At 41.5% G+C, this 12,574-nt stretch overlaps 1 protein-coding gene across 1 annotated transcript in view; it reads left to right on the top strand.

Moving 5' to 3' along the window:
* Positions 1 to 311: 311 nt before the first annotated feature.
* FGF21 (fibroblast growth factor 21) overlaps positions 312 to 12,574 on the top strand; it is a 35,958-nt gene continuing 23,695 nt past the window's right edge. Inside the window, exons 1-2 of the mRNA XM_053261820.1 lie at positions 312 to 640; positions 3,441 to 3,560. Coding sequence (XP_053117795.1) covers positions 487 to 640; positions 3,441 to 3,560 — 274 coding nt within the window. The 5' untranslated portion in view covers positions 312 to 486. The remainder of the gene's footprint in view (positions 641 to 3,440; positions 3,561 to 12,574) is intronic.

The following is a 12,574-nucleotide window of genomic DNA, read 5'->3' as shown; positions in this document are numbered from 1 at the left end:
GAGTCCCAAGGGTGGAAACCTAGACATGAGTCACATTATTGGTTGAAAATAACTTTTTCTGGGGGCATGGCTTGCTTGCCAGCAAGATGGTCACATAGTATCTGAGCTCTGAGGCCTGGTGAGCAATTAAAGCAACCTGAGCAAGCCAACTCCATCCTGGAACACAACATTGTTCCAGGCATGATATATTGCCCCCTCCCCCGCCCAAAAAGAAGCAGCTTGAACTCTTCCCCCCACCCCCGCCCCCAACGTGTCCTAACAGTCTTGACTGGAAGAGAGAGAAAATAGACCCCAAGATGGCGAAAGCCACAACAATGCACTCAAAGAACAACAGGCTGCCAGGAGACAATTTGGCAGATTCTGATTTTACCTTGTGACTGCAGCAATTAAGGCAAGACCTAGCCACAGAGACTAGTGCAGCCTTATAGCCTATCGACTCTAAGCTTTCTGATCTTACTGACAGTAAAACTGTTTAGCATATCCCGAATGGCTGAAGAGGCCTTGAACTTAAGCTTGAAACTGAAAGTTAGCATTGATAGGTTAATTCATGGCAGCAAACAAAGATCTAAGCTTGAGAATTTGGACAATAGGAACTGTAGGATTAATCTCCACATCCGCAGGATAGCAGAAACTGAAGGAGGTAACAACATGATTTATCTTTAACTGGATCAATGACAAATGCCCAGAGCTAAAGATAATACCCAATGACATCGAAAAAAGAGCTTACAGTGCCTTGGACTAAAGAGCTCAAAATCCCTCTCAGCCAAGATATGATATTATTTGCTTTGCCAGATTCAACCAGAAAGAAAAGTTTTTTTATGCTCTCTCCACTACAGGCTCACTGACACACAATGGAACAGCCATCCAAATATAGATCTGAGCTCAGAAATCTTAAAGAAAAGACAGGTTTTCAGGCCATTTACAGAACAACTTCAAAAAGCAGGAATTTCCTACAGATGGGGCCATCCATTCAAATTAATGATTAAACACAAAGGGAAACTCCTAGTGGCCGAAAACAAAACCGAAGCTGATGAGAGCCTCGAATCTTTAGATATCCTTTCACTATGCTCAAGAGTCTCTACAGAAGAAGATAAAGAAACGCACAAAATTCATACCACCTTTTTGCAGAATGACCCCTATAGTTTCAATTAGAATAACATTGTACTTTTAATGACTTGAAAATAAATACTGAAAATGAAGCAACTTACTCTATAATACTCCTAGTCCATTTAAGGACTTAATTACTCAACTGCAAGCCGGGCCCCCAAACTGTAAAATAACACTTACGTATGTTATGTATGTACGTTATAACCGTGTCCCTCTGTTTCTTCCATAGGTTCAGTGAGTCTTTCAGACTTGTCCGTGAGGAGTACTAGTTATTATTATTTATTTACACAGTCAGACAGGTGTTATTGACTGGTTTGTTTTATCCAGACATCAAGTCCTTCCCAAGGACCTGGGATGGCTGAATTTTATTGTCAATTGTTATAGATATCATCGCAGAATATAGGCTGTTCCCAGTAAAGCTTTTTGTAATTGGCTGATGGTGATTTCTGTGACCCCTATGGTGTTGAGGTGCTCTTCAAAGTCTTTTGGAACTGCACCCAGGGCGCCAATTACCACTGGGATTATTTTGGTCTTTTTCTGCCACAGCCTTTCAATTTCTATTTGTAGATCTTTGTATTTTGTGATCTTTTCTATTTCTTTTTCTTCTATTCTGCTATCCCCTGGTATTGCTATGTCGATTATTTTAACTTGTTTTTCTTTCTTCTCCACTACAGTTATATCTGGTGTATTGTGTGGCAGATGTTTGTCTAGTTGTTGTTGTTGTTGTTGTTATTACTAATTTGATTTCTATACCGCCCTTCCAAAAATGGCTCAGGGCGGTTTACACAGAGAAATAATAAATAAATAAGATGGTTCCCTGTCCCCAAAGGGCTCACATTCTTAACTAACACACACACACACACACACACACACACACACACACACACCAGCAACAGTCACTGGAGGTACTGTGCTGGGGGTGGATAGAGCCAGTTGTGGATTCCTTTCCTGAAGGATTGTTTGGTTTGCTGTATGTTCATGTTAATATCTATAGACCAGTATGCTGATTTGATCTGATGCTCACAATAGGCTACACAAGAGCGATCACAGTGATTGGGCCCTCTTAGCTATGTTTATTGAGACTCAACGGCTGATTTAAAAATAGTTCCATTTAATGTAAATGGCTTGGGGAATGAGACACTTAACCCCAAATGGAATAGGTGTAACCACCCCAGGGGCGTACCATCAATAAGACAAAGGGAGACAAATGTCTCCTGGCCCACAGTCTCTGAGGGGCCCCCAAGGCCAGTCCTTGCCCTCTCTCCACAGACAAGGCCGTCCGAGGTGGTGGAGGGACGGGAAGGCAGGAAGGGAAGAGGCGCCCGTGCTGGAGACAAGTGTGGAGACTTTAGGAACATAGGAAGCTGCCATATACTTACTGAGTCAGACCATTGGTCTATCTAGCTCAGTGTTGTCTTCACAGACAGGCAGCGGCTTCTCCAAGGTTGCAGGCAGGAATCTCTCTCAGCCCTATCTTGGAGATGCTGCCAGGGAGGGAACTTGGGACCTAGATGCTCTTCCCAGAGCGGCTCCATCCCTTAATGGGAATATCTTTCAGTGCTCAAACTTCTAGTCTCCCTTTCATATGCAACCAGGGCAGACCCTGCTTAGCTAAGGGGACAAGTCATGCTTGCTACCACAAGACCAGCTCTCCTCTCGAAAGAAACTTTGTTGTTTCTTTGTGTGTTTCTCCCTCCCTACTCCCTCAAAAACTGGTGAGTGAGGCTGTGAGAGCAGAGGAAGATTTGTTGCCGCTGAGAGATGGGCAGCGATGGAGACGGAGTCCTTTGTACTAAACGCTCGTTTGCAAGAAGAGGGTGCTGGTGGAATTTGCCTCCTAATTAAGAGGATGGGGATGAATGTGTTAGCAGAGGATGATTTTTGGAGAAGAAACAGCAAGGAGGTCAGGGCGGGGAATCAGAGCAGTAAAAGATGATATGATGTGAAATGTTTCAGTTCAAAAAGATGTGGATATTTTATATGCCCTTTTTGATATTAATAACGCTGAATTTTGTTTGTATATTTTAAATGTGATGCATTGTTCATATTACTGTTCATTTTAAATGAACAAATGAAAAAATATTGGTGTTTTTTTAAAAAAAATCCCACCATGCTACAGCCCTGACAGAAATTGTTAAGCTTGAAACAGAAGCTTCCTTTGGAACCCACAGAAGGGGAGCAGAGCAGGTCTTGTGGTAGCCCCCTTGTATTTCACACAGTTGATACTGTTCTATTATTTGGTTCTGCTGTTGTTTACACCTTATAATTGTAGTCTCCTGACCTCTGTTAACATGCTACACTATATTACACGTGTCTTTAATGTTCTTCTGCAGCAGAGACATGGGGCCAGGAGAAGGAGAGGAAGGCAGCAAGGCAAGGGGCCCATTTTAAAATCTCGTCTCTGGACCCACTCCAGTCTTGGTACACCTCTGACCATAACTCCTCACAAAAAGGTAAAAGTAATATTCTTGATTTAATTTCAGAGCATAGTTTGATAGATTCATGGAAGGAATATAATCCAGGAAATAGGGATTACTCATATTACTCTGCACAACATAAAACCTACTCAGGTATTGACTATGTGTTCATTTCTCAGGAATGGCTAAAAAACCTAAAAGGGGCTATGAATGGCAGCATGACACCTTCCCTATTATTTCATGATTCCCAACCACGCACCCCAATGTGGTATCTTAACCCTAATTTGTTGCCTAAAAAGATCATAGCAGGCAAAGTAAAAGATAACCTTAAACATTATTTCAAAGAAAATACTCATTCAGATATATCTCAATCTGTTTTAGGGGATGCTATGAAATCTGCGCTTAGGGGCGTCCTCATTAATGAAGCTATCTATCTTTCTTTTTAAAAAGGGGAAAAAATTAACTCAGATTTCTGAAAGACATAGAAGACCTTGAAAAAGCACCCAAAATGTATTTTAATGATTCCACTCTTAGAAAACTAGTGGGGAAAAGAGCAGAACTTGAATCTTTCAAGATAGAAAATATCTAAACAGCGCTGGCATATACAAAACAACATTATTACGAACCTGGAGATAAAGATTACTTGCTAGAGCCTTAAAAAGGAAAGAACAAAATAACTTTATTGGTAGCATTAAAAATGGAAGAATTGTATCCTCAAGTAAAGATATCATAGATGTTTTCAAGAAATTTTTGGCTCTTTTTATACTTCAAGCAATCCAGAACTAACTCATATAAATTCATTCCCATTAAACCAATTAATTTAGAACACCAAGCATTTCTTAATAAGCCAATAGAAGACCAGGAACTTGTGCATATTATTGACAAACTTAAACATGGCAAACATGTTAAACCATAACATGATGGTTTTGGAGCTTCTTTCTATAAAACATTTAAAGACACTGTAATTCCTCATATGAAAACACTCTTTAACAGTATCCTAGAGAAGGAAGAGATCTCAGAGACATGGAAAAATTCAAGAATTATAGTTACCCCGCTAACTTGGTGAAGAGGCAAGTCTTTTAACGTGGTGATTCTCTTTATTTAGCAGGGAGAGAGTAACTGGCCCTTTCCACCCCCAGCACAGTACCTCCAGTGACTGTTGCTGGTGTCTATCTTATGTTTCTTTTAGATTGTGAGCCCTTTGGGGGCAGGGATCCATCTTATTTTTTAATTATTTCTCTGTGTAAACCGCCCTGAGCCATTTTTGGAAGGGCGGTATAGAAATTGAGATGATGATGATGATGACAGAAGAACAACATGAAGAAGAAAATACTACTACTACTACTACTAATAGAACAACATGAAGAAGGAGGAGGAGGAGGAGGAGAAGATCAACAACATCAAGAACAACATCAACAACAACATCATAAGAACAGCCCTGAACAGCCCTACTGGATCAGGCCCAAGGCCCATCCAGTCCAGCATCCTGTTTCACACAGTGGTCCACCAGGCGCCCCAATAAGCCCACAGGCACAAGATGTGAAGGCATGCCCTCTCTCTTGCTGTTGCTCCCCTGCAACTGGTATTTAGAGGAATCTTGCCTCTGAGGAGGAGGAGGAGGAGAAGTTGTTTGTCTTATGGTGAGGAGACAGAATAGGTGGCTGAGATCCCATCATTCTGGGGATCTAACAGTCCTAGGCCTTTTCTACTATAGCTCAGGGGACGGGGAGGAAAGGGACAGAGTGGAGTAGCTACTGTCAAGCAAACCCTTTCCGCCCACTCAACACCACTTCTGTCAACCAACTCTCCTCACAAAAAGAATCCAGCCGTTCTAGTCTATCCACTTCCTATGAAATCTCAGGCATAAAACTACAACAAACACCATTCAGATTGTAACATTTGTTTGGCCAATATATGTCCACTTCCTCCTGACAAACCACCTGGTCTTCTTCAGACCAAACAGGAAGAGGGGGGCTTGCCTGAACAAGACATAGAGTGAATAGGATACAGAACTGGCCAAATGCAGATAGGGGCATCCCATCTGTGTCCCATCTGGTGGTGTTTACTGCAATCATAACAAAAAGAGGGGACTGGCTTTTGAGGTAGTGGGGAGGGAACATAGGTGGGTGGCTTGTTAGCATGTTCTATGGCCTAAACACACACACACACACACACACACACAGAGCAAGGCTGATGTGGACCCTGGGCAAAGCCAGTTAGAGAGGCAGCAGCAGTCAGAGGGTCTCAGGCTCAAAGGGGGCCTCAGATTTAGACACTTGTTAACTTTTTGGCATTTGAAAAGTTTCACAATTCGTTTTTTATGTATTGTCAATCAATATTTTTATTTTGGTCTTTATTTATTTACTTAAAATATTTATTGAACATATTTGTATACTGCCCAAAATGCAAGTTGACCAGCATAAGGTAGAAATAACATAGAAACTATGAAATTAACAACTATAACAGCTGTTGTTTTTAAATGTATTTTAATTGGTTTTAAATAGTTTTAATCATTTTTGAATTGTTTTTATATTGTTTTGTTTTAATTGTGGGGTTTATGTCTTTTTAAAAGTTGTTGTACACCACCCAGAGCCTCTGGATGGGAAGGTTTATAAATGTAATAAATGAATAATAATAAATAATAATATAACATTACAAGCAAGACATTTCTTCTATGCCAAGAAATTGTGGAAACCGTAACTATAGAGTTAAATGACATAAAAACTATATAACTATAAAATTAAAGACTAAAATCTAAGAAGATCTATAAACAACAGTAAAAGTTTATAAAATTAGGGCAGTAACGGTAAACTATAATAAAAGTAATAAAATATAAGAGCAGTGATAGAATTAGGGCAGTAACTGTAAACTAAACTATAATAAAAGTGAAATATAATAAAAGTGAAATAAAAATGAAACATGATAAGAACAGTAGCATACTGTTTAATTTTAAAAAATTAAAATGATAAGCTGAAACAGTAAAAGCTATAAGGCTGAGTAACCAAGAATAAGGCTATGATATAGGTATGAGCTGTGTCGGGCCTGATTAACTCTTGCTGGCGGTCAGACACGGACAAATTTTGCACGCTGCCACACAGAACTTGACAACATTATGTGTTACTAGTATCTTTCAGCCCGTTAAATTAACGGGTGCTAGTAGCCTTCTCCGCCCTCCCCCGGCACCTCCTCCCACCTGGGCACACCGCCTCCTCCGGCCGGGGCCGCTGCCTCCTCGCCTGGCTTCCCCCGCCACCTCCTCGCTTTGCCTGGCCGTCCGGCATCGGTGGCTTGTCCTCGGCCTGCCGCTGCTCCTCCCCCTGCCTGGCGTCGGCGGTGGCCGCTTCTCCTCGGCCCGCCGCTTCTCCTCCACCCGGCCAATATGGCGTCCGGCACCTGCGTCCGTGTCTCCCTCGCCGTGTTCTGCGCACGTGCACCACGCATGCGCAGAACACCCAAAAAAGACACGGACGCAGACACCAAGCATCTTATTATATAGGATGAAAAGGACAGAGAGTAATAGGGAGATGTAGAATTGGCATGTGTGGCCTGGAAACATAGTAAGTAGTAGGAAAATAAGGGTATTGCAGATGTCTCTATAAAACAGGCAACGAAGAAGGATGTACTTGGTGATTTCATCTATGTGTTGTCATTTCTTAGCCTACTTTCCGCATGGAAAGTACCCTTATGAGATCACCTTGCTGTCCATGCGTGTGTTCATTAGGGGTGTGCACAGAACCGCTTCTCTGTCTTAATTTGGATTCAACTTCAGTTTGTTATCCCTCATCCAGCCCATTACTGCCTCCAGGCAGGCATTTAGGAAAGTTATGCCATTTCCCTATGAGGTCGATATAGAGAAATAGATTTGGGTGTCATTTTGTCAAATTTAAATTTATGTCATTCATCACTAACATGTCCTATTAAGTTCAATGGAACTTCCACCAAGTAATTTAGTCAGAATGTATGCCCCTTAGGTTTTATAATTTTTAAAGACAATGAACTGCATTAATCTTTGGGATATTATTGGCATTATGGAATTTTTAATGACATGAGCTATATTCACACTTTATATTCAAACTTTAGACCGCTCCAGGTGGTCTTGGAGAAAACTGAGAAAACTGAAAACCTGGAGAAAACTTATTTTATTACTGTATTTACCTAATTAGAAGATGGTCCCCCTAAAAATTACAGATTTATACAGAAGTGAGGACGCCAGGTATTTCAGTTATTATTAAAGTGAAAAAAGCTTCTATAAGTCTCAAGGGAACCATTGAAGGGAGGGATGGTACCTCAGTGTTGGAGCCATCTCCTTTGCATGCAGAAGGTCCCAAATATTACAAGCATGCACAGCTTACAAAATACGGTAGGAAGCTTCTCCTCCTAATAATAATTGTGAGGACAGCTCTATTACTGATCTACGTGGACCAATCAGTGTAAGGCAACTTCAAATGTGTATACATTTGTTTTTGTTTGCTTACATTCAGATTTTCAGATTTGTGTGTGCAGGACTATCATATGACAATTTGGCCTAGGCTGGCTCTAGAAAGCAGGAGTCCTGGACTCCTAGGACATAGGGACATAGGAAGCTGCCATATACTGAGTCAGACCATTGGTCTATCTAGCTCTACACAGACAGGCAGCAGCTTCTCCAAGGTTACAGGCAGGAATCTCTCTCAGCCCTATCTTGGAGATGCCAGGGAGGGAACTTGGAACCTAGATGCTCTTCCCAGAGCGGTTCCATTTCCTAAGGGGAATATTTTACAGTGATCACACTTCTAATCTCCCTTTCATAGGCAACCAGGTCACACCCTGCTTAGCTAAGGGGACAAGTCATGCCTGCTACCACAAGACCAGCTCTCTTCCCAAGGATGGCGGTACGCAACCTTGATTCTTCAGCTGTTGTGGCTGTGGATGATGGGAGTTGTAGTCCAACAACAGCTAGAGAGCTAAGGTTGCCTACCCTTGCTCTTGGAGGGAGATTAGATCTGAAGGGAATGGGAACAGGGGTGGGTTAAGGTTTTTGCCGCCCATTGGCAACCAAAGATTTGCCGCCCCTCTGTCCCGAATCCCAACATCATAAAAACTATTTCTGCAGGTGGGACTCCGTGGGGAGTGGGTGCCGGGCTGGGGCTCTGGCTGGCTGGCTCGCCATCCTCCCTACCTTTCTGCCTGTCTTTCCAAGGGATGGCAGTGCCGGCCCAGAGCCTGGGGAGGGAGAAGCCTGCAAAGGAACCCAGCATGGAGCACAATACGAAACCCAGCATGAAGTACCCAGTGTGGAGCACCACCTCCTGCAGCAGCCTGCCCTCTCTCCACACCACCTCCTAGCCGGCTGTTGGAAGTTAAAGGACTTTGCACTGTCTCTTTGTCTCAGACAGTGGAGGACAGACTAGTAAGTCAGAGGGCTAGAGAGTCAAGACATTGGTCATCGCTTCTCCACTGCTCTGATGCTATCCCTTTGAAATGTAGATTGCTACTCTTAGGGATTAACTTCCTCTTCCTTTCTCTCTTCCCTACCTGCCCGTCTACCTTGCAACATGGCAAGCCTCTCTCCCTGCACCATGTGTGCAGAGAAAATGCAGAATCCATCTGCATCCAGCTAGATAGATAGATTAGAGATCCTAACTCCTCACTTTCCTATCTAGAATGGAGTTCCTTAATAAATGCCTTTTATATTAATTTGAAACTATGAATTGGCTCCAAGTTACTTTACTCTCAGCATACACGCATGCCTAACTAAATATCTGCTGTGTTGTGCCTCTGTGCACTCTGCTATAATGAGAAAGGGATTCTCTCACCACAGAGAATTTCCAACACCGGCTGTAAGCCCACTTTCTCTTCCCATGCTGGCGGTTCCTGCAAGCCACTGTTCCTCCTTCTCTCCATCAGCTGCCTTTCCATTGATTGGAAAGGAGACCGGAAGGGAGATATGGACTGGAAAGGAGGGGGAATGATACAGGAAGTTCGGTTTCAATTACCCATAAGGCTTTGCAGGGCTGGCAGCGGCAGAGTGACAGTCAAAGAAAGCAGAGCCTAGCATTGCTGGGAGCCAATGAGAGAGCATGGTGGATCGGGTCTTCCCTTCTTCCTTCTTTCCTCCTCTTGCTTTTTAAAAAAATGTATTTAATAAGACAATACATAAACATGAATAGTAAAACTGATACATAATGACATTCATTAACCATTCTTCCAGATATGTAAATAATTAGATGGAGGAGAAAGACTAAAATTTTCTTGATTTGTGAACAGAATTAGCTTGACCCGCTCAAAGACGAATAATATGGGTCTATTTTTCAGATATGGCAATATGCTACATAGACTGATACCAAGATGTCAAAGACATGCTTTTATGCTTCCAGTATTGTGCAATGGATAATCTAGCTGCAGTTAACATAAAAACTATAAGAACCTTAGACAATAATGCCAAATTAGCTCCCGAAAATACATTTAATAGAGCCAACTCTGGTCTCATATCTAACCTCTGTTGTGTAATTTTACCCATTTCTAAAAATACCTCTGTCCCAAAGCAGAAAATACTGGGACAAGACCACCATAGATGGAAGTATGTTCCCCTATTTCCACAGCCGTTCCAGCACAGCGAGACAAACTCTTATTAATGTAGGATAATCTAGAAGGGGTCAAATACCACCTGTGAAAGAGCTTAACAAAATTCTCTCTAATTCGGGAAGAGGTAGAAAACACCGGCTTCCATTTCAGTATTCCATTCCATTGTGAGTTGCTAATAGTTTGTTTTAGGTCATTTTCCCAGGCCAACTTAAGGCCAATTAATGGATCAGAAGTTTGCATTATTTGGATCTCATATAATCTAGAAATGAATCCCTTAGAAACTTCTGAAGCCTTTAATATTAATTCCTCAAACATAGTCAAATTCCTATTAGCCTGCTTAACTATATCACGATGAAAAATAAAGGACTGAGACTGAAGAAAATTTAATCAAGAGTAATGCTTATTCATAAACTTCTCTCAAATTGGTTCTAAATCAATTGGTTTATCCAAATAATAAAAATCCTTTAATCTATGTGCAACACCTCCAAAGACATCAAGTAATCGAGAGGGTGAGTCTAAAGCTGGAAATTTAGGATGACTAAAAATTGATAAGGGGAATATGGGGTGTGTGTGTGAATTTTATGCCATTTCCCCCAGATCTTAAAAATGGTTCTTAAAAATGGATTTATAACAGATTTAGAACCCTCAATAAATTCAAATATCAGTACTAAGTTGTTAATATTACCGAGATGTTCTTCAAGAACCTCCATCTCCACCCAGTATTTAGCTTCCGGATCTACTATTAACCACAGAATATCCCTAAGATGCGATGCTTCATAGTAGGCCATTAAATTTGGAACTCCAATACCACCTTGTTGTACTTTCCTATATAATGCATTGTTACAAAATCTAGATCTCTTCCCAGCAAAAATAAAAAGGTTTAAAATCTTTTGCCATCTACCCATAGTAGATTTTGAAAGTTTAATTGGCAGTACCTGAAACAGAAATAATAATCTTGGAAGTAAAGGCATCTTTGTGGCAACTATCCGACCCATCAAAGACAGCCGAACACCTTCCCATTTCCTAATTTCCCTTCTCCTTCCTCCTCTGTTTGACTCTGGCCAGCAGTGGCCTGACCCCAGCCCTCTGTATCCTGACCAGAAAGTCCTTCCTTCGCTCTCTGCTTTTCTTAAGAATCTGAAGCATAGGCACCAATCTGGAGCAGAAAATATTTCTGTCATGAGCTATATGTTTTGTCCCTCACTGAATGATGCAAATCCAGCAAAATACGTGTGCTTAGACCCTAGTTGTAAACGCTTTATTAAGCACGTTGGCTCTTAAAACCACCACAGCCATTGAGTTAACATAATTTAACAGCATAAACCATGTCAAGTTGTGGAATAGCCTTAGGAAATTGGGCGTTCCAGAACATCTCATTGTTCTCATGAGAAACCTATACATAGACAGGAAGCCACAGTCCAGAAGGAACATGGTGAAACAGACTGGTTCCAGATCAACAAAGCCGTAAGACAAGGCTGTATACTTTCTCATTCTTCATTTAATTTATATGCTGAACATATACTGAGAGAAGCTGGATTGGAAGAAGATGAGCGAGGTTTTAAAGTTGGAGGAAGAAACATCAATAACCTGTGCTACGCTGATGACACCACTCTGATAGCTGAGAATGCGGATGATCTGCAAGTTCTAGTAATGAAGGTCAAGGAGCACAGTGAAAAAATGGGACTACAACTAAATGTAAAGAAGACTAAACTAATGACAACAGGTACAGTAACCAGCCTCAGAATTGACAATGAAGACATTGAAGTGGTGGATAGCTTCTGCCTTTTAGGATCGACCATCAACAGTAAAGGATCCAGCAGTCAAGAAATATACCGCAGACTAGCACTTGGTAGGGTTGCAATGAAGGCCTTGGAAAGGATATTTAGATGCCTATGCCTACAAAGGTGTCTATACCTACAAAGATTAGAATAGTTCGGACAATGGTTTTTCCAGTGTCACTCTATGGATGCAAAAGCTGTATGGATGCAAAAGCAAGACAGAAAAAGCATTGACGCTTTTGAACTTTGGTGCTGGAGAAGACTTTTGAGGATACCATGTACAGCCAGGAAAACAAACAAATGGATCATAGAACAAATCAATCCAGAATTTTCACTTGAGACACAAGTGACCAGGCTCAAACTATCACACTTTGGACACATTATGCAAAAACCCAGCTCCCTTGAGAAGTCCGCAATGCTGGAAAAAGTTGAAGGCAAGAGAAGAATAGGACGACCAGCAGTAAAGCGGATGGATTCGATCACCACAGCAATGAATGCACCACTGAGAGACTTTAAAGGCCAAGTTGAAGACAGATCATCCTGGAGAGGATCTATCTATGTGGTTGCTAAGAGTCGACACCAACTTGACGGCATTTAATCAATCAATCAATCAATCAATCAATCAATGCCCCTTGGCCTCATTTCAAAATATCAAAACCAACATTATTTTTCGTTTATTTTTAATGTAGAGACAACCCTCTCTGCTCA

This window comes from Hemicordylus capensis, chromosome 6 (assembly GCF_027244095.1).
Source record: "Hemicordylus capensis ecotype Gifberg chromosome 6, rHemCap1.1.pri, whole genome shotgun sequence".
NCBI classification, from domain to species: domain Eukaryota; kingdom Metazoa; phylum Chordata; class Lepidosauria; order Squamata; family Cordylidae; genus Hemicordylus; species Hemicordylus capensis.
This window is presented reverse-complemented; position numbering and strand designations above follow the sequence as displayed.